Below are 23066 nucleotides of genomic sequence, written 5' to 3'. Positions count from 1 at the left end.
GATGATACAGACAATATTGCCACTCCTATTAGCCATCTCTTCAATCTAAGCCTACAGGAAGGTGTGTATCCTCAGGCCTGAAGGGAAGCAAAAGTCATTCTGCTTCCCAATAATTAAAAAGCACCCTTTAATGGCTCAAAACAGCCCACCAAACAGCCTGCTAGCAACCCGTAGTAAACTTTTGAAAAAAAAATGGTGTTTGATCAGATACAATGCTATTTCACAGTAAACAAATTATCAAATGATTTTCTTCACGATTATAGGGAAGGGCACTCAACATGTACGGATGGCACTTGCACAAATGATGATGATGATGATTGGCTCAATATTATACACGTCCGTTACCACAGAAAGTGAAATCACTGCAACACTTAAAGAGCTGCAGTCAGTTTTAGAATGGGTGGCAAGAAGTAAGCTACTCCTAAGTATTTCAAAAACTAAAAGCATTTTTTTCATACAAATCATTCACAAAACCCTAAACTTCAACTAAAACTTGAAATGAATAATGTGGAAAATGAAAAGGTTGAGGTAAACTAAACTGCTTGGTGTAACCCTGGATTATAAAATATAATGGTCAAAACATTTTGACACAATGGTAGCTAAGATGGGGAGAGGTCTGCCTGTAATAAAAAGCTGCTCTGCTTTCTTCACATTGCTATCAACAAAACAAGTCCTACAGGCCCTAGTTTTATCGCACCTGGACTACTGCCCAGTCATATTGTCAAGGGCCACAAAGAGAGACATATGCAATAAAGCAGCGCGGCTGGCCCTTAAATGTACTCTGAGAGCTAACATCAATGGCATGCATGTCAACCTCTCCTGGCTCAAAGTAGAGGAGAGATTGACTGCATCACTACTTTGTGAGAGGTATTGACATGCTGAAAGCAATGAGCTGTCTGTTCAAATGACTAGCACACAGCTCAGACACCCATGCATAACCCACAAGACATTCCACCAGGGGTCTCTTCACAGTCCACATGTCCAAAACGGACTGGAAAACATAAGAGTATTACATGGAACTCATGCAGTAAAATCAGATTGAAAAAACCCCAGATAAAACTACACCTTATTTAATAATGCAGACTGTGAGGAGACAGACACACATGTATGTATGGTGTTATTATCAATGTTGTATGGTGCAATGTTTTATGAGGTGGCAGGGTAGCCTAGTGGTTAGAGCGTTGGACTACTAACCGGAAGGTTGCAAGTTCAAACCCCTGAGCTGACAAGGTACAAATCTGTCGTTCTGCCCCTGAACAGGCAGTTAACCCACTGTTCCTAGGCTGTCATTAAAAATAAGAATTTGTTCTTAACTGACTTGCCTGGTTAAATAAAGGTTTAAAGAAATTGTCATTTTATTAAATTTTTGCCTTATTTGTTTGGACTCCAGGATGATTGATGGGAATCCTTAATTAATAAATACAAATACTCCTTGTTTCGGAGCTATATCGTTGTGGTATGATCTTTGGTCTGTGTGCTGTTTACAATTGGATTCAAATACATAAAGCCTGGGGCTTATATATAACGAACACTAGACGGCACTAAACTCACACAATTATAATAATCTTTGATCAACAGTCTATGTGCAAATTATGGTTTGGTGACGCCATGGTATTAACATGTAATAAACTACAAAAATATTTTTTCTTTCTTACCTTAAAAGTAATATTTTAAATATTCATTATATTAAAGGGGCAATCAGCAGTTTCTACATCCATTGATTCTTAAAGAAAATAACTTCTAAATGCCTCATCAGCTTAGTTTAACTGTCGTATTCCATCTGAGTCCAAAATATGAGCTTGTTTTACTCCAATCTTTCAAAAGAAAGTACATGTAAACAAACACTGTTTAGCCTTAAAAAAATATTAAACTATAATATGTATATCATGGATGGTTAGTCCTTGCATCCATAGCTCTATGAATTTGAGAGTGATTACATTTCTCCCGCCCCATCCCTCAGCTTTTTACTTAAATAGTGGCGGGGAAACGCTTTGTTATTGTTTCAAGTGCTGATTGACCCTTTAACTTTCTGTGATGTGATGCAATTATACAAAACAACCCCAATGTAATGAATCAAATCAATTCTAGACTTGAGTGTAACTTAATCACAGCATCAACATGGCTTGTTTTATTTTGCTATTTCAAATTGAGAAATATGTTTTGACATAGTGCAGAACTGTGACAACACGAATTGTTGCTTCATAACGATACATAACAGTTTGATCTCCACAACTAGTTTTATATTACTATTATTACTACTTTTTATTACTTGGGAATATTTAGATTTTGTCATCTGACTTTGATATTTGTCATTTAGATTGTACACATGTACTGCACTGTTAAGGAGAGCTTGCAAGTAAGCATGTCACTGTACTGTTTACACCTGCAAGATCCTTTGCAGGTGACAAATACACTTTGATTTGATCCACATACCGAGATACTGTAGGCCCTTTCATCATTACATCCCTGATGTTGTTGGACTATAATGATGTATGACTGTATCATATGATGATAACTCTGAATGACAAGCTACATGCGCTGGCTGGCTGTGCTCATCTTGTTAGTATGGAGAATCTTGTTGAGAGCAAGGAGAGGTCACTTGTTTATTTTCATTTTATTGTTTACTTTCTTGTTCAGACACATTCTGAGTTGACATGAATAACAGGCACTTTGTTTAACATATGCATGAGGGTATAAGGGCTTACATGTACTGTAGGTGTCTACATGTACTGCTCTGAGAGAGACCACATTCTAAATTCAACACAGTATCTTTCATATAGAGACACAGTAGGGAAAAGTTCATGGAATTTTCCACTGAAGAGGAAAATAGTTATGATTTAATCTTTAATTGGCTCGTTGACAAATGTATTGGATATATTGATTAGACTATTTTAAACTATTTTTAGACTAGTTAAGACCAACATCAATGATATGCCTGTCAAAGGATGCAGGGCTGGTTCCACCAGGCTATAGGATGCACTTGATGTGGCAGTGTCTAGAAGATGAAAGTTCAACAACAAAAAAGTCACAAAGTATGAAAATGAATAACCTGTATTGACCTTCCTAATAATATCCTCATACATTTTTATTTTATCAATCGGCCCATCCACCACGCTCCCTCTTCGGAGGACAAAAGTAACTTCCTTACTCAATAGGCATGTTTGTGTGACTAGCCCGTATAAGATAAGTTATACAGCAGTAGCCTTCAGACCAGTTTCATAACATTATTAAATGTTAAGTCCTTTAGCGACTTACAGAAGCAATTAGGGTTGCCTTGCTCAGGGGCATATGGACAGATTTAACCTTGTCGGCTCGGGGATTCAAACCAGCGACCTTTTGGTTTACTGGCCCAACGCTCTTAACCACTAGGTTACCTAACCATGACTAGTATACTACAACGTTCTAGACACTGGGGACACCATTGGATAATACTTGTTGCTCACTAAGTTGTAGCATAGTCAGTCCAGACAGAGATACAATCAAGAGTTTGTTCGAAGTCTATTTGGTGTGACACCAACGCCAACCTACACCATATATTTCAGCTGTCACAGGACTGGGCCATCTGTTGCGTTAGATACTTCCCATAAGCAGGGGTTTACAACATCTTATATTAATACACCAAGGATTTTTTTCCTATGTGATTTTTCCATCCCCTTCTTTCCTATTCTGTTTCTTGAGTGTGAAAAGCATTCTTGGTAGCGGGCGGCAAGCGTGTGTACTTTAACGTGCTACTCTTCTCCTCTACCAGGGCTTCCCTTTCGTTGCTCTTTGGAAGCTTGTCCAGTTTTGCCATTTGTGGACAACGATGACAAGACACAAAAGCATGTGTTGGCCATAAATAGCTCTGACCAGCAGAGGATTGCTCACTGCCTGCAGATCAAATTCACTACAGGCAGAAGGCAGCAGGCCTGGCCCTCAGCCCAGTTGCAGTAAAAGACGCACCACTCGCTCTTTCCTAGAAACATTTGGCCCTGTTCAAATGAAGGGACAGGGGCAGACTGGCCTGGCTGTTCATTGAAACTGAGATGGAGAGTATAAAAAAGGTGATTTGATTAATTTGGGAAACTGCAGTTCTCTAAGGTTGAAAGAGCATTACATAAAAATATGATTCAATCTATAAATATTTCAATGACATAAGTTGACAGTTCTCCAATTCCAATGACATACAGTATGATCGGAGGTTGGTCAGTAATGATTTGCTGTACTACAACAGAAATAGCCTTACTAGCTTGGCTTCACGCACAACAGTGTAGATATTAGATATAAGAAGTATCAAGGAACCCACCTTATTTCCATTTGGAGTTTCACACAGAAAATATAATGTATAGAGCTGAAATTATTCCCAATTATACACAATATATTTATACCAGAATGTTCCGTTAAGTTGAAGCTGCCCTCCTGAACAGAGCCCATTAGATTGTCACACACTCACTGCATCTGAATAAAAAACTAACCAAGGCAACATAGCATAGCATATAGGCCAGATCTTTCTATTTCCTGTTAGAGGAAATCATTAATGTATCTCTTTATTGCTTCTCAGGCCTCCTAATGAACAGATACACTCAGAGACAACCCAGAACAGAAGACACTTCTTTCTGTTATCTGCCACAAGGTTTTATTGCAAAGTGGCAACCTCCTCGCCTGATCTCAAAAACAATGTTCCACTTAATGCTCCAAATGCACATATTGCCATCTTTACTGATATATTTGAATTATTTTGTTTAGTGTAAAAAAAAAAACTGCAACCACAACCCCTCCTTTTTACGGTGGTGTACTGTACATTCAAATGAAAGTAAGGTGGCAATTGAACAGTCAAATACTCATCTGTTCTTGTCCATATGCATAACAGGAATGAAAACTGAGGTAACATCTCTAGTTGACATAAATATAGATATTCTTTATAGTTATTCGAAACTTTTTTGTCTCAACTTGTAGTGTATAAACAAAAAAGTGCTTTATATATGCATAGTCTATTACGTGTTTTGCCAGGTCGAATAACATATTGGATACGATAGAACACTTCAAATAAATACGTCAGTCATATGAAAAACCTAATTAGTGCAAAATACTTACTTTTAGCTGTAACCTGGGCAGTGAATATGACTGTCAAGGCATTATAGAAAGCGTTCACATTTTCCTACTCTACTGAGCATTTAGTCACTGTTTAGGCAGCAAAGAATGCAAAAACAGTGCTAAACTTTTTGTTTTGGGAGTGTTATTAATCTCAGGTAGTGTGGTGCTGTTGTACATATTTGTTTGGCAAAACACCTGATGAGTGAACATTCCTCGAAGGTAAAAAATAAAATACCAGCATTTTTTTTTTTGAAGTCAGCTGGCAAAATAACTTGTAGGCTTTTGCATATGTTAATGAGATCTCCTTTGTGCGAAAAAAAGATAATAAAACTGAACAAAATAAAAGCCTACAGCTATTCCTTTAGGACCAAATTATATAGACACAACTGCTAAGGTGAAAGCGTCTGGAATCCAGATGGCACGTAGTATTTCCGTTTACAATGGTAACCCTTCGAGTGACACCACCACGTTTCCTCCCAACTTGTCTGCAAGGGTGGCGCGGTCCTGGATGTCGTCTAATCCGTTGACTTGCCATTCGTGTTTGATACCTGAAAGAAAGGGATGTATAGAGCTGATTGCCATCCATTTTATACTGTCATGTTGAATACTATCAAGGCGGGGGGAATTTTGTTTGACACCACATTTTAAAAACTTTCCATGGGGTTCAAATTGAACAGTGTTTTTAATAACTTCAATAGCTATAGCCATGGAACTTTTATAGATCATAGATAGGGAAAGAAAATAACTTATGTTTGTAAAAAAAACCGTCTAAATTGTTCTAACAAGATAGTTAACTAGAAGTTAACCGTTTAGACTATGCAAATTCACCTGAACAAATTACTGAGCACGATCATACGATATCAGGTCAAACATACAGGAATAGCAGTTTGATATAGTCATTGTCACTCACCTGTGAACTTCTTTTTAATGGCATCTTTAGAGCTGGCGTAGATCATCTTGCTTTTCAAGGGAGCACCCTCAGGTGCCCTGGAATGAGAGAAACAATTTAAGACTAATGTCCTTATTCCATACCACACAAATTAAAGTATCAGTTATTTTACCCAAAGTCAAAGACCGTGTTTCTCAAACTGTTTTATACCTGGGGCCACCAAGCTATGGTTCTCCTTACATTACAACATCCAAACGTACCAAAATATAAATACCAGGTCTTCTTTCTTGGATTCTTTTGTTTCATATGTGGCATCATATAAGCCGTATCTGCAATCGTTGAGAGGTAGAAGTTTGACGAAGCAGGCGTATGGGTCGTCCACCGACTCCCCAATGTCACCAACGAGGATCCACTTGCCCTCTTCCACAACAATCTTCTTCTTGTCATCGCTGAGGCAAAACAGCACAGCCTTTTTACGCTTTTTTACATCTTCGGTAGAGGATGACTTCCTGACTTTCATGTCATTGAAGACCTTGATGACTTCATCGTTGACAGTGACACCAGAGGCCTGCGGAAAGAGGGGGGAATGAAATGGCAGCCTTCAATATGGTGGTGCCCTGTTCAATAGCTAGTAAACACAGGGAACAATGCTGCTAAGACACTATAGTTATTATCATGTCCCTTTATTATGTGGACATTGAATCTAGACCCATAGCTAAACAGCATGGAAATGCTTTCCCTGGGGTCACTATTAGAAGGCATAAGAAACGCAAACATTTACACATACAGTATGCAGCTATAGAATTAGCTACCGATACGAGTCATGCAGACAAAATAACAAGTGACTGCAGCATTGATCATAACCTTCCTTTACTTTGACACTCATTTACAATGAATCAACACTTTCACTCTGACACTACCTGCCAGCACACCTGCTGAGTCATTTTGCATGCCTCATAGGCTATGTCAGCTGGCCAAAGTGTTCCATCAATAGCGATGGCAATTGGACATTCAACACGGTGGTGTACTGGCTAAAAACCCTTTATCAAAAAGGACTCGCTGACCACTGAGTGACCACCACACTCGCAACTGTCAGCGAATAAGACCGGAAACTAGCTAGCACTGTGTCCAGCAACCTTTTGCATGTGTCAAGGACCACTGCAGCAAACTAGCTGGTATGGGAACAAGCGTGGAAATCCGCATGGGCGCGTTATTAGCTTGACTCGAGTGCAATCAAACAGCACAGTAAGACCATTTCAAGTAATCTAGTCTATCATCTATAACCAGCTAGCTACAGAAGCTTATAGCGTAGAAAATGTGATTGCCAGCAGGATTGGTTTTAACGTTAGCCAGAAGCCAACTTGTCTTCATGAGCTGAAAGTTTAGCGATTACCGTTAGACAGAGGACTGCGCTATAATTAAATTAAAATGGCCGCCTTAGACTGCAGGCCTTGCAGCAATCCTAAACTGGAACTGATTTTAGAAATTTACAACGGTATATTATTTAACTTGAAACAAACTTCGTAGCTACAGCTAATCACTATGGAATGTCCAAAACAACTATAACCAGCAATCAAACATTGGTATGCAAGCAAGCAACGTTTTTCGAAAACAGCCCAGTGTAACAAAGTTACAAAAAGTTCCATCTACACCGAACTAGAAACTACCTAACATCTAACTAGAAAAGTAAAGCCGTTTACCATGATGTCCGATCGTCGGTCCTGTGTGATTTGCGATTATGTGGGTAAATAGATATGGTAATGTTTGGACGAGCCGACCGGGTGTGTGGGACTGGGAGAGAGCGGGGGAGAAAGGTGGTGGTAAGGGGCGCGCCAGTATGAGCCACCGCACTTGCAGCGGGCGGGATCAGGAATGGGATAGGAGGAATTTATCCTATGACATACTGATGACAATAAAGCTAAGCAAGGACTTCCACTTCTACATTCAACTCAGGCATCGGTAAGTTATTTTCTAACCCTACTAAAAATGGACACCTAACCTGAAAACAATACGCCTCACAATTATTTAGAAGACATTGGCAACAAAAAGTGAGAGATGACCAAGAAGTATTAAACAAAGTCAATTTATTTGTATATATAGGAAAATGTACACGATAGCAAATACAAAGCAAAGGTGACAGTAAGGGGGACAACACTCAGTATTTAGACCCTAACAGTTTCTAAAGACTGAACTCAAAACTAGGCCAATAATTCTTTACAAAAACATGTTCTATAGAAATATAAATAAAGTTATTGCATTCAAAACGAAATAAATAACCAATGAATGATAGGAAATAAGAGACATAAGAAATAATATCGGTTTCCAGTGTAGTGTTTCACTGAAAGATGGGAACCTGAAACAGTTGATGTAAAATATGTTCAATATTATGAAACTAAAATTAAACTGTCCATATTAAGTTCCAATACTTAATTCAGCTAAATCAACTGAAGTACAAAAAGTATGTGCACAAAAATAGTAGTCTAGGAATGCTGCCAATATACAAAATATAAATGCACTGTTGAAACCTGGTTTCAAACAACAATTTACCCTCAGTTTACCCTGAGTGAATACAAATAGAAAGGCTTTTTGAAATATTCAGTGCAAATACTTTCACAACGATATAGTTGTTCCTGCCTTATCTTGAGAGGGTATGATATTTACACTTCCAAAATGGTTTGGGAATGTTCAGACTTTACAATGCACGGTCATATTCACTAGAAACAAAAAGGAAGAAAACAGAACGAAACAGAGGGACTACCTGAATTATGACCGTGTGTATTTTCTGTCATTCAGGGCTCATCTGTAAAAGAGACCTTGGTCTCAGCATGACTCCCTGATAAAATAAAAGGTAAAAAAATAAACAAGTCTCCAATAACAAACGTTGTTTTTGTCGCAAAACCAATTAAATTCTTGCAACGGTGTGCATGAATATGACCCAGTAGTTTCAGTCAGTCGGCTTTACATCCGGGGCCGCTTCTGTGGAGGAGTGGTCCGGTCTGCCAGCCCCAGATTAGAGACTTCTGAGTTGAAGAAGGCTTGGAGCCTTGCTCCTGCTTTAGCTTCATTCGTGTGCCGAGGGTTGTATTGTAAACAATTGGCAAACATGAGCTCCACGTCCTCAATGTACTCCGCTGTGAGATAGGAGGGGGAAAAAGATGATCAGAAATAATTTCAAATCTGGTGTGCAGAACCATGACCGCATAAAACTAGTTTTTCATGCTGATAAAAAATGTAATCCAATATACAAGGAAATGGTTCAAGTCTTAGTGTTGGTTTAGGTAAAAGCAAAAAAATCAACTTACAAGCTGTTTTATATTCACAGTTGTTGACCTTTTCTCTGATAGTGCTCAGAGCTATGGGTCTTTTGATAATGTCGAAGTAGTCTGGAACCTGCAGAAGTGAGGACAAATAAATCAGAGGGTATACAAGTAACCGCACGACTAATCAAATAAACATTTATTTGTCACATGCCCACAAATATAGAAAATGCGCTGTAGTTAATTTGTGTGTGTCTTTTTTGCCTCAGTGGATCAACGTGAACTTTCTGTCCAAGTTACCAAAAGCATTTGGAGATGGATGTGCATTTGCTGCCCGTACAGTTAATTCCAGTGTCTACCTTCCAGCGGAAAATCTTGGCCACTGTGTGCACGCGCGTAGGCTACCTGCCCCTCCCGAAGTATAGTCTACTAGCCTACTACTGACGTTAAACGCAATTCATTTTTAATTAAACAATGGATTAACTTTTTCAACACTAGTTAAGGATACTATAGTTATGTTTCACATAAGATTTAACTACACAAAAGGTAAGACATGTTTAGAAGGTATACTATGTAGAAATCGCCCTGCCATTTCCTGGTTGATAAGATTGTAATTCCAGTTTGTGACAAAACAAACAAGTATAATGTAGAGTAATTGTATCATAACCAAAAATATGATATTTTCTGCTGTTTGAAGCTGGTGTAGAAAAACGTGTCACCTAAAAACAAAAAAAGTGATTGGAGCTTTAGTTCTGGTGCCGCTCTGCACACACAAGCCTGTTAGCTTTCTAGTTTTGGTCCAACATTGAACCAACTCTAAAGACATTCAAAGTTCCTTCATAGAAGCCGGTCCTCCGTAGGTATAATTCTATGGGCCTAGTTCAGATAATGCAAGTCATAACAATAAGGTGCCCAGCGCTTCAAAGCAGGCCTCCTCCCTCAGCTTTCTCTCACTTTCTCCCCACCTGCTTTATTGTCAGTCACCTCTTCTGCCCCATAATAGCAGGTAAACTAACTTTTGCCCACTGCATTAAAAAAACTGCTCTATTCACAGTACTTGGTAAAGTAACTTAATGTCAAGCCAAATGTGGTTTAAAAAGGAACTTCATAAACCATTACTTTATTTTGCTGGTTGGAAAAGTAGAATGAAAAAATATATATATTCTGTTCCGAACGAAACGACTGGAAAATACATTTGGTTCCAACACCTGTTACATAGTAAGATCAATGCCAGCCAGCTAACCTACAAAAATAGTGAAATAACTAAATGTTTTAGATAGATGAGCATGAAATGGTCTAATTGACCCAACAACCAGGACCTTCCCTGATTTGAGGGGTAAAAAAAATACACAACACTTAAAATATATATAAATGTGCAATTATTTATACAGATCTATAATGATGCATAAATAGAAACATGAGGTAAGATGCCAGAAGACGCAACTGATGCATATGGGGATATTTTTGATTTCTCTCTGACATTCAGAAGCTGAGCTAAGACCTATGGTTGAGGAGTCAAAGAAATTGGACTTTGCTTAGGAAGTAATCTTACAATGTGTGACTCTCGCCATCAATTGATCTATTCACTTTTAGTAAAAGACCATATGAATCATTAAATTGAGAGTAAATTAAATTGAGGGGTCTTGATTTATTTTCCTTATCCATTATTATATCATTGAATAGCCTACCTATAAGATGTTATGATTCTTAGAATTGTAGGAATTCACTTTAAAAACAAAAAACTACACTGTGAAAAAAGGGGGGCCCTGGGAAAAAATATGGGTTAGATAGTTAGATAGTAGGCGTCTGGAGTGAGGTAGCTAGTTGTATTCAAAGTGTATTCATAGGAGTGCTGCCTCTGTGTGTGTGTGTTTGTTTAAGTGCATGCGCGCATATGTGTTTCTCTGTGAGCCAAGCTGGAACAGAAAGAAATGTACCTTTAAAAAAAAGTCACGTATTACCTGTATCCTGGACACGAGCTTCATGAAGGGCCAGCTGTCTTCATGTCTGACAAGCTCTACGGTCAGGTGCTCGCAGGCAGACAATTCATGGACTCCCAAGTTCCTCCCTGAGCTGCGGCGACTGGACGAAGAACCTGAGACCGAGGGAGTCAGGACCAGCTTGGGCTTGGGGGAGACCTCTGCTGGAGGAACAGAGAAGATGTAGCCGATTGTGAATATCAAAGAAGTGCACTGTCTGAGAAAAACTAAAAATGACTCAACTAGAAGGAAGTTGTATAACTGAAGACACTCCCCTGAGGATTTTCAAGCGTTACAGAGCCTTCAGAAAGTATTCACACCCCTTAACTTTTTTCACATTTTGTGAATTTGTTAAATGGAGATTGTGTAAGCAAAAGGCCAGGGAGGTTTTCCAAAGCCTCGCAAAGAGCACCTTTTGGTAGATTGGATAAGATTAAATAGCAGACATTGAGCATGGTGAAATTATTAGTTACATTTTGGACGGTGCATTAATACACCCAGTCACTACAATGATGCAGTTCCTTCCTAACTCTGTTGCTGGACAGGAGGCATTTCACCACAAGGCAAATGATGACTTTAAAACAGTTAGTTTATTGGCTGTGATCGGAGAAAAAAAGACTACGTTGAATGTTCGAGTGGCCTAGTTACAGTTTTCATTTAAAATCGTCTGGAAGATCAACGGCGACATAAATTGCTGTCTAGCAATTATCATCAACCAACTTGAAGAATTTCTTTAAGAATAATGTTCAAATATTGTACAATCCAGGTGTGCAAAGCACTTAGACTTAACCAGAAAGACTCACAGCTATAGTCGCTGCCAAATGTGATTCTAACATGTATTAACCCATGGGGTGTGAATTAAGGTGATATATTGAATGAATTCAAATGTATGTTTTTGTGCGATATTCCAAATGCCTGTATCGCAATAATCAAGTTTTTAGTTTTGTTTTTATGTCCGCTAGTTCTTATGTCTTTTTGGTCTTCTCATTTACACCAGATATCTGTATATAATGACAAGATGCACATGTCTCTACCATAACAATGGGAGCCATTGTTCCAGAGGAGGGAAGGTAGGTGGACAAGCTTAGGGCCAAAATAAACCAATAGAAACACATTGGGATTTTGGCAAGTCAACTACTTCACTTCTTGCTCTCCATACACACAGTAATAGAGAAGTAAACCTTTCTCACAAAAGCCTTTGTCTGAATTGCTCAAATTGCATGCAGCAGGCACTACTAAAACAGGAGTATATTAATGAACATTGATTCTGGAAAATGTATGCTCAGTTGGTGGTGCGCCACACTGTGGTACCACATACCGCTAGCAGCATTTTAGCCAAAGACTTAAACTAGCTGTGTTTTATAAATGTGCAAAAATCATAAAACAAATAAGGAATTGGCAACTCTCATTCTGAGAAATAAAGTAGGCTGCTTGATTTAAACATCTGAACAAAGTGGACAGGCTAGCATGCTGTTTAAATAATTTACGACAGAAGGGTGTGTTCATTACAATTAAACTGTAAATAGCTAACAAATTGATCCAAGTTGGCTAAACGTGAAATAAAGATTACTTTAAAGATTAGCTGGATACTCACTAGCACGTGGGCTTGTTCTTAAGAGACTGTTTATGAGACCTGTGTTCATTTTCTATGATGCATGCTACAAGAAGTGAATGTGCATTATGCATGGTTCTGGTTAAATCTGTAACAAAAAGGACATTTTCATAGATATGAAAGCCTAATTGATCAGTGATTGCAAAAAAGCAGGCTAAACTATTTTGATAAAATAATTAGTTGGTCTTGACTGTGGAAGGCTTATATTAAGCACAAGTATAATTTCACAAGCCCTGTATTCATTACACTGCATTTCAATCAGAAATAATGTATCTGACCTTTAACTGTACAACAAAGCTTACTCGGAGAAAAAAACTAAAAAGTGAAAATCGACCGTAAGTTTAAAAACAATTCAATTAATATGATTTAGGCCACTTCGGCAGCCCTATTGTGAATAGTTATGTAACAGATTTCTGAACTTCATTTTAATACATTTTGCAATTATTTCTAAAAACACATTCACTTAGTCATTGTGGGGTAATTTGTGTAGAGGTGAGACATTTATTATATTTAATCAATTTGGAATTCAGGCTGCAAAACCACAAAATATGGAATAAGTCAAGGGGTATGAATACTTTCTGAAGGAACTATACATGACAAAATTAACATTCAACACTTCTGTACAGAAACATTTCGCAGAACTGGTCTTACCGGAGATGGGTCTTCTACGGGAGTCTGCCTGAGAAGGAGATGGAGTAGGCTGGCTGCTTGTCCTGCTGGAGGTACCGCTGGAGGCCAGTATCTCGTGACTGATCCGAGAGCTGACTCTGCTGCCTGGCCGTGGTGGGCGTCTGCCGTTGGAGACTGGGGTGGGCTTGTTGGAGACTGGGGTGGGCTTGTTGGAGATTGGGGTGGGCTTCTTTCCCGAGGACTTCGCGGAGGCTCCCTTCCCGGCCGAGAGGGCCTGTTTGGGGGTAGTGTGCTGGCTCCGGGGAGTGGAATGACTTGAGCTGCTGGTGGTCCTGCTATTTGACCGACTGCCTTTGGTAGTAGGCACAGGTGGTTTCACAGCAGTCCGGCCCTTTTTAGTGACACTATAGGAGAAGAGGGAGGCTGAATTGAGGAAGGGAAACTTCGGATATATGAATACAATGTTTTGGTTTTAAGATGATAGTAAATTAACACAATTACAAGTATAGTGACGGTCAAAACACACCTCTTCTCTTCTTCCTCGGTCTCCTCCTCTGATTCCTCTTCCTCCGATTCTTCTTCCACTTCATCCTCTGACGACTCCTCTTCCTCCACTTCTTCCTCAGAGTCGACAGAGGAGCGTTGGCGGGAGGTGAGGCGGTTGGCTCGCCGTTTGGGACGGCACTCCGGGCAGAACCAGTCCCCTTCTGGGACAGCCTGGACACAACATGGATAGAGCAAGGGAGAGGTTTAGATAGTTACGTATCAGGACATATATTGACAATATATCGTATAGACGTCACAATATTATTTTGCCGCTAGTTGGCTGTACCTGCACCAAAACTCAACTCTTTACTTCATAGATTATTTAAAAAGATGGAAAACAGAGAATTTGTTTGGCACTTATTTCCATGATGACTGACCAAAATGTAACGTTATGACGACTGTTGCCTTTCAGTCAGTCAACTTCGGTAAAACATACTATGGGGAGCCAAACTCACGCGACTCCGGTTGAAGGCTCTACAATCACGCCTGACAAGGCCGATGAAACCCGTGCCTCACTGGAAGTGCCGCCTTCCACGGGCAAAAAGCGCTCGGCTTCATTCCTTAAATTAAAAAGGCCCCTCTTCACCGAGCCCAGAAATGGGTGGTGCAGGACCTTGTTTCCCTCCTTCAGGGAACCGTAGTTATAGTCATAACATCACATTGTCTCTCGGTCAGTCAACTTCGGTACCATATTCTATGGGGAAATAAGTCACCCCCCAAGCCAACCCCAATTGATATTAAATTAAACTGCCCATGGCAGACAATCCAGACCTGACCACGCGAGATGCGGGTATTGTGATTATGGAGCGCTGCCTTGTGACTTCCCCTGACCCAGCTGTAAGCACACTGTGCTTTACTGGGAGCAGTGACATTCAAGCGACAAAACCTCACAAAATTGTGCAGTGATGCTCAAAAATATCTCCACTAGTCAACCCATTAAACAAGGACCATGACGTTGCCAGACCCATGGTGGAGTGGGCGTGTACACCGCTAGGTAACGTGTGCCTATATATGCCATCGAGATAGTTGCCACAATCCAGCTGGAGAGACACTGCTTAGAGAACGCCACAAGCGGAGTAAAGGAAGGGTGTACGGATAAGAGGTTCCCAATCTTTTTGGCCAAGGCCAAAGCCATGAGCAGGTAAGTTTTGTTGTAGAGGATCTTTAGATCCACCGACTCCGGAGGCTCAAAGGGGGCAGCACAATGCTTCAAACCAGCGCCAAGTCCCATGTGGGCACAATAGGTTTAGAGACAGGTCTGAGACCGCACACACCTTTCAGGAACCGCACCGTCAGGAAGTGAGCGCCCACCCGTGAGGTTCCGTCAATTCCCACATGACACTCAGACAGCGGCCATGTACACTTAAAAGCAGAGAATGCTTGAAAAGCTCATGTAGAAACATAAGGATGCCCTTTATAAAGCACCGAAAAGGAAGAAGTCCTTGATCTTGGCAAAAGTGGTCAAATGCAGGCCACTTATACCCATACAGTCCTCTCGTGGAGGGTGCCCTTGTAGATGGATTGGTAGCAATAATCTTCGGAGGTAAACCTCTAGCCCATAGGAACAAAATCTCTGGCCTCGCTTGCTAATTCTGCCCGGGCGCCTGGGACAACAGGCAGGGGAGCATTAAACATGAACAAGCTTCCAACATGTGTTGTGCTGCCATGAGACTATAGCCTGCATGAAGCCCAGCCCCTTTACGGGCACAGGGGCTCTGGCAATGGCTGATGTAGTATCCCATTGGCCAAACGTGGGGGAACTTGTCACAGTAGTGTTTTTGCAGAGGGTCGATCAGATATATGCCAAGGTAATAGCTAACTCGCCTCGGCAAATTAGCCAACCTGGCTAGCATGCTTTGCGGCGCTCGTTTAGCTAGCCCAATCTCAAAAGCCAACGTAGGACCAGATCACTGAGGTGGGAACGGACCCTTCATCAACAAGTCTGGGAAGAGAAACAAGTTGTGCTTGACCAAGGCAGACTCTCGGCGGGGGTTACCCACCGAACTTGGCCGTTTTCGCTGTTCAAAAAGCCTCCCGTAACCGGCGACAGAGCACACATTGCCAGGGTTGGGCGCAGGCAGCCACACCATGCACCACACGCATGCACACAAGACATTTGCGCTGACCACCCTGTCTCTGGTCCCTGAAAAGGAAAGCCGAAGAATTCTACAAGTCTTTCCAGGGAGTTTGTACACAGTACGTGGCAATGTGCACACGGACCGGTTTCGAGCAGAGAAACTACACAGAGAGCGAGTATCTTTCAGAGAAATGCTATAACCCTGACAGGGTGCATGACCCAGAACCCAGCTTAGCCAGCGTTGTCTAGGTCGTTCTCTTAACCATCTTACTCATTGCACTAATAAACTGAATATTAACTCAAAAAAACATTAGAAAACAAGTACAAGCTTCAGCACACAACATCCATGGGGTGAGCACGCTCTACCTCTATGGGACGGTTTAGTTGCAGCAATGCAAGACAGTCTCGCGTTCTAATTGTTTGTTTTAGTATCGTGAATCGTTACTGTAAACGAAGTGAAGAGCTAAATAATTGAAGGAATGAATCTGAGCCTCACGCTTCCAACGAGGAGGCTTCCAACGAGGAGTGGATTTTATTGTCCTTGTCAGGCGTAATTGTAAGATCCTTCAGAGGTCTCGAGAGTGCCACTCTCCATAGCATGTTGTACCGAAGTTGACTGAGTTAAAGAGAACTCGTTTTCTCATGGCTCGCTTGTCTCTCCGCACCAGATATTTGATGCTACTGTTCATTATGGGACGGCAGTGTAGCCTAGTGGTTAGAGCGTTGGACTAGTAACCGCAAGGTTGAGAGTTCAAACCCCCGAGCTGACAAGGTACAAATCTGTTGTTCTGCCCCTGAACAGGCAGTTAACCCACTGTTCCCAGGCCGTCATTGAAAATAAGAATTTCTTCTTAACTGACTTGCCTGGTTAAATAAAGGTTAAAAAAAAATAATAATAATAATTATCTATCCTGTTACCTAGTCATTTTACCCCTACCTGCAGTGGGGAGAACAAGTATTTGATAACCTGCAAAATCGGCAGTGTTTCCTACTTACAAAGCATGTAGAGGTCTGTAATTTCTATCATAGGTACACTTCAACTGTGAGAGATGGAATCTAAAACAAAAATCAAGAAAATCACATTATGATTTTTAAGTATTAATTTGCATTTTATTGCATGACATAAGTATTTGATACATCAGAAAAGCAGCGCTTAATATTAGGTACAGACACCTTTGTTTGCAATTTCAGAGATCATACGTTTCCTGTAGTTCTTGACCAGGTTTGCACACACTGCAGCAGGGATTTTGGCCCACTCCTCCATACAGACCTTCACCAGATCCAGATCCTTCAGGTTTCGGGGCTGTCGCTGGGCAATACGGACTTTCTGCTCCCTCCAAAGATTTTCTATTGGGTTCAGGTCTGGAGACTGGCTAGGCCATTCCAGGACCTTGAGATGCTTCTTACGGAGCCACTCCTTAGATGCCTTGGCTGTGTGTTTCGGGTCGTTGTCATGCTGGAAGACCCAGCTACGACCCATCTTCAATGCTCTTACTGAGGGAAGGAGGTTGTTGGCCAAGATCTTGCGATACATGGCCCCATCCATCCTCCCCTCAATACGGTGCAGTCGTCCTGTCCCCTTTGCAGAAAAGCATCCCCAAAGAATGATGTTTCCACCTCCATGCTTCACGGTTGGGATGGTGTTCTTGGGGTTGTACTCATCCTTCTTCCTCCAAACACAGCGAGTGGAGTTTAGACCAAAAAGCTCTATTTTTGTCTCATCAGACCACATGACCTTCTCCCATTCCTCCTCTGGATCATCCAGATGGTCATTGGCAAACTTCAGACGGGCCTGGATATGCGCTGGCTTGAGCAGGGGGACCTTGTGTGCGCTGCAGGATTTGAATCCATGACGGCATAGTGTGTTAATGGTTTTCTTTGAGACTGTGGTCCCAGCTCTCTTCAGGTCATTGACCAGTTCCTGCCGTGTAGTTCTGGGCTGTTTCCTCACCTTCCTCATGATCATTGATGCCCCACGAGGTGAGATCTTGCATGGAGCCTCAGACCGAGGGTGATTGACTCATCTTGAACTTCTTCCATTTTCTAATAATTGCGCAAACAGGTGTTGCCTTCTCACCAAGCTGCTTGACTATTGTCCTGTAGCCCATCCTAGCCTTGTGCAGGTCTACAATTGTATCCCTGATGTCCTTACACAGCTCTCTGGTCTTGATCATTGTGGAGAGGTTGGAGTCTATTTGATTGAGTGTGTGCACAGGTGTCTTTTATACAGGTAACAAGTTCAAACAGGTGCAGTTAATACAGGTAATGAGTGGAGAACAGGAGGGCTTCTTAAAGAAAAACTAACAGGTCTGTGAGAGCCGGAGTTCTTACTGGTTGGTAGGTGATCAAATACCTATGTCATGCAATAAAATGCTAATTAATTACTTAAAAATCATACAATGTGATTTTCTGGATTTTTGTTTTAGATTCCGTCTCTCACACTTGTAGTGTACCTATTATAAAAATTACAGACCTCTACATGCTAGAGGTAGGAAAAGTAGGAAAAGCTGCAAAATCGGCAGTGTATCAAATACTTGTTCTTCCCACTGTATATGTACCTCAATATCATAACCCTGCACAACAACTCAGAACTGGTAGCCCTGTGCATATAGCCAAGATATCGTTTCTCATTGTGTATTTATACCGTATATTATTTCTCTACATTGTTGTGATTGGCCCCTAAGTAAGCATTTCACTGAGTCTACACCTGTTGTTACAAAGCATGTGACAAATAAAATTGATTCGATGGTGAGCAATACATTTGGAACATTTGAAACCCAATAAAAATGTATTGAATTGCAATACACATGTATCGTGATATCATATAGTGAGGTCCCAGCAATTCCCAGCCTGAGTGACGACGACGTAATATGACTGATGTACAGCTGATTTCAAATTGACTGGCACCCCACAGTAAAGCGATGACTGGGCAAGCCCACAGCAGGGCCATGCCAGGTGGCCTATTCCTATAGCCTGCATATCCTACTTCAATAAATATATGTTACAATTTACAGAATGGTATTTTATTAGGATTCCCATTAGAGGTCGCAAAAGCTGTTACTCTTCCTTGGGTCCACACATCTTGAAACATGACATAATACAGAACATTAACAGATAACAGCTCAAAAACAGAACTACATACATTTTAAAAGAAATTACAAAAAAAGGCACACAGCCTAAATATCAATACATACTGGTGGTGTAAAGGACCGTAGTTGAGCCGTGATCCGTACTTATCACCCCCCACGGTCGCCATGCATGTGAACCGCAGATCAATTGTTGAACCATCATAGTGTGAAATACAGTTTTACTGCCACATACTTTTTAAAGTAATAATTCCCTACATCTTGATGCAGAGTTGCAGTGAAAAGATAAAGACAAGACAGATGCTGTGTTTTACTCTGAAGCCTGAAGGTTGATTCGATTATTATTTTTTAAACAGTTGTGTGTACTGTTCACGAGAACGGGGCATGTTGAATCCTAACGAATCAATCCTGGATGCTCACATTGCAAAAAGCAAAGAAGAAAAAAGAGCAGACAGCCATGGCTAGTGGGAGGAGCTGAAGAACTGGAAAAGCCTCCCGCTTCATTTAAGTCTCATGTATGGGAGCATTTTGGTTTCCCTGTCAAATATGATGACGGAAGAAGGGTGGTGGACAACACCATTACGGTGTGAAGGCATTGTGCCACAAGAAAGTCGTATGATCATGGAAATTCATTGAGCGTGGCCACAAATTTAAAGTGACATCACCCTGGTGTGTCAGTGACGGGAGCCAACTCAGCCAAGAGACAACTTCTCACCGCGGCATTTAAGCCCTTTGCTGACGAATCAGACTGGACTAAAGCCATTACCAAACCTATTGGGATGTTTATCGCTGCAGACATGAGGCCACACTCTGTTGTGGAAAACAAAGGGTTTAAAAATATGGTGAAAGTGCTTGAGCCACGCTACAAAATCCCCTCTCGCACCCACTTCAGTACGAAGATCGTGCCAGATATTTATGAACAGGAAAATATCAAAATTGTCAATGAATTATCCAAGGCATCCTCTGTTGCCCTCACCACAGACTGATGGATCTCCAGGGCAATGGAAAGCTACTTGACTGTGACTGCTCACTACACCACAGAGGAGTGGACCTCCAGGGTAACAGAAAGCTACATGACTGACTGCTCACTACACCACAGAGGAGTGGGAGATGTGAAGTCCGGTGCTACAGCCACACCCCCTCTACGAGTGACAAATCTGACACAGGTACTGCTAGGAGCAGTGGCAGAGCGGAAGCTAGAGAGGCCCAATAGCAATATCCCAACCACCACAGATAATGCCAAGAACCAAGTAAATGCAGTGAGAGGCTGGACTGGGGCCACAGATAGCTTGCTTTGCACTTGTGATCAATTTAGCATCTTAAAGGGAAATCTCAGGTAACCAGATGGACCGCCTCCTTGGGAGGATCAGGAAGGTGGTTTCATTTTTCCACCGAAGCACAACAGCCACTCATGTGCTTAAGACCAAGAAAGAAATGTTACAGCTACCGACCCACAAGCTCATACACCATGTCACAACATGGAACTCCACTTATGACATGTTGGAGAGCTATCTTGAGCAGCAGGCAGCTGAATAGTCTGCACTGACAGACAAGACCCTGAAAAAAATAAAGACATCGTCACCGTGTCTGATGATGACTTGAAAAGTGACAGAGGAGGTCCTCCAGGTGCTCAAACGCTTCAGGACAGTTAAACCCGACTGGGCACTGAAACTGCACCGTCTGTAAGTTGCAAGATGGCGCCAACAGAGATGGTTGCTTCGAGTTCTTAGGAAACTGCAGTATTTTGTTTTTTTTTATGTATTATTTCTTACATTGTTACCCCGGGAAATCTTAAGTCTTAATACATACAGCCCGGAAGAACTATTGGATATAAGAGTAACGTTAACCAGTTGGATTTAGGGGGCGCTATTTTAATTTTTGGATGAAAAATGTTCCCGTTTCAAACAAGATATTTTGACACGAAAAGATGCTTGACTATGCATATAATTGACAGCTTTGGAAAGACAGACAGACGTTTTCAAAACGGCAAAGATATTGTCTGTGAGTGCAACAGAACTGATGTTACAGGCGAAACCCAGATAAAAATCCAACCAGGAAGTGCCGCATTTTTTGAAACCGCCTCATGCCAATGACTCCTTATATGGCTGTGAATGAGCTACGAATGAGCTTACGTTTTCCCCAAGGTGTCTACAGCATTGTGATGTCTTTTTAGACATTTACCTTGAAGAATAGCTGTAAGGGACCATATATGGCATGTGGTCACATGGTGTCTCCCGCAGAAAACCTTGGGTAAAATACTGAGGTAGCCATTTTTCCAATCGCTTCTTATGAGAAACCAACTGCCTCGACAGATATATTATCGAATACATTTGTTAAAAACACCTTGAGGATGGATCCTAAACAACTTTTGCTGTGTTTGTCGATATTATGTAGCTAATTTTGAAAATAGTTTGGCGTTTATAGTTGTAGCATTTTTCGGTCGATTTCTCAGCCAAGCATGGTGAAGAAACGGGAGCTTTTTCGCCTACAAAAAATCTGCTATCTAACTGAGAGTCTCCTGAGTGAAAGCATCCGAAGTTCTTCAAAGGTAAATTATTTTATTTGGTTGCTTTTCTTATTTGTGAAAATGTTGCCTGCTGCCAGCAGAGCCTAGCATAGCATTATGCCATGATAAACTTACAAATGCTTGTCTAGCGTTGGCTGTAACGCATATTTTGAAAATCTGAGATGACAGTGTTAACAAAAGGCTAAGCTTGTGTTTGAATATATTTATTTCATTTGCGATTTTCATTCAATCGGAAAAGTTGCGTTATGCTAATGCACTTGAGGCTATGATTACGCTCCCGGATACGGGTTTGCTCATCGCAACTGGTTAACTTACCAACATTATGGCCAGGAATAAGACTTTCCCGAAGCGGATCCCCTGTTCGGACCAGCACCCAGAACAAATGGAGCGGATCCCAGTAGGGGTGTATGACTTATGATTAACGCATCGTAATGTGATCATAACAAAGGAACTCAAGTCCTATTGTTCACTTGAACTAGAATTCCGTACAATCAAATGCCGACCGCATTATCTACCAAGAGAATTCTCTTCGATTATAAATCACAGCCGTGTATATCCGCCCCTAAGCAAACACGGACTGTCCTGAAAGAACTTCATTCGATTCTATGTAAACCATATATCCTGAGGCTGCATTTATTGTAGCTGGGGATTTTAACAAAGCTAATCTGAAAACAAGGCTCCCTAAATTTTATCAACATATCGAATGCGCGACCTGGGCTGGCAGCATTCTGGATCATTGCTACACTAACTTCTATGACGCATAGGAAAAAAAACCTTGCCCTCCATTCGGCAAATCTGACCACGACTCAATTTTGTTGCTCCCAGCCTAGACAGAAAGTAAAAACAGGAAACGCCCTGCTCAGGTCTGTTCAACGCTTGTCCGACCAATCGGATTCCACGCTTCAAGATTGCTTCGATCACGTGGACTGGGATATGTTCCGGAAAGCCTCAGACAACATTGATGTATACGCTGAGTCGGTGAGCGAGTTTATTAGCAAGTGCATCGGTGATGTTGTTTCCACGGTGACTATATTCTTTTCCAACCAGAAACCGTGGATTGATGGCAGCATTCGCGCAGAACTGAAAGCACGAACCACTGATTTTAATCATGACAAGGCGACCGGAAACATGACCGAATACAAACAGTGTAGCTATTCCCTCTGCAAGGCAATCAAACAAGCTAAGTGTCAGTATAGAGACAAAGTAGAGTCGCAATTCAACGGCTCAGACATGTGGCAGGGTCTACAGTGAATCACAGATTACTCAAAGAAAACCAGCCCCGTCGAGGACACCAACATCTTGCAGACCTGAGCTTATAACTTCAAATTATTTAAAAAAAAAAAGATGAGGATGTCTACATTGTTTGGGGAGAGGGTAGACCGCTTTGTAG

General features: G+C 41.2%; 2 protein-coding genes across 4 annotated transcripts in view; both read right to left on the bottom strand.

The window, feature by feature from the left end:
- Positions 1 to 2599: 2599 nt before the first annotated feature.
- Positions 2600 to 7798, bottom strand: LOC135507981 (cofilin-2-like). Its single transcript, XM_064927834.1, has 4 exons — positions 7663 to 7798; positions 6223 to 6530; positions 5984 to 6060; positions 2600 to 5621 (listed from the first exon to the last, which is right to left on the bottom strand). The coding sequence occupies exons 1-4, from the start codon at positions 7663 to 7665 to the stop codon at positions 5509 to 5511; spliced, it is 501 nt and encodes a 166-aa protein (XP_064783906.1). The 5' UTR covers positions 7666 to 7798; the 3' UTR covers positions 2600 to 5508.
- Positions 7799 to 8029: 231 nt separating this feature from the next.
- The window catches only part of LOC135507979 (bromodomain adjacent to zinc finger domain protein 1A-like), a 48817-nt gene continuing 33780 nt past the window's right edge, over positions 8030 to 23066 (bottom strand). For 2 of the 3 annotated variants that reach the window (XM_064927831.1, XM_064927832.1), the window contains exons 22-26: positions 13967 to 14157; positions 13462 to 13844; positions 11181 to 11362; positions 9265 to 9352; positions 8030 to 9093 (exon numbers count right to left, since the gene is read on the bottom strand). In XM_064927831.1, coding sequence (XP_064783903.1) covers positions 8921 to 9093; positions 9265 to 9352; positions 11181 to 11362; positions 13462 to 13844; positions 13967 to 14157 — 1017 coding nt within the window. In that variant the 3' untranslated portion in view covers positions 8030 to 8920. The remainder of the gene's footprint in view (positions 9094 to 9264; positions 9353 to 11180; positions 11363 to 13461; positions 13845 to 13966; positions 14158 to 23066) is intronic. The other variant, XM_064927833.1, reaches the window with a different exon arrangement.

This window comes from Oncorhynchus masou, chromosome 21 (assembly GCF_036934945.1).
Source record: "Oncorhynchus masou masou isolate Uvic2021 chromosome 21, UVic_Omas_1.1, whole genome shotgun sequence".
NCBI lineage: Eukaryota > Metazoa > Chordata > Actinopteri > Salmoniformes > Salmonidae > Oncorhynchus > Oncorhynchus masou.
Note: the sequence above shows the minus strand (reverse complement) of the source record. Positions and strands in the feature narration are given on the sequence as shown.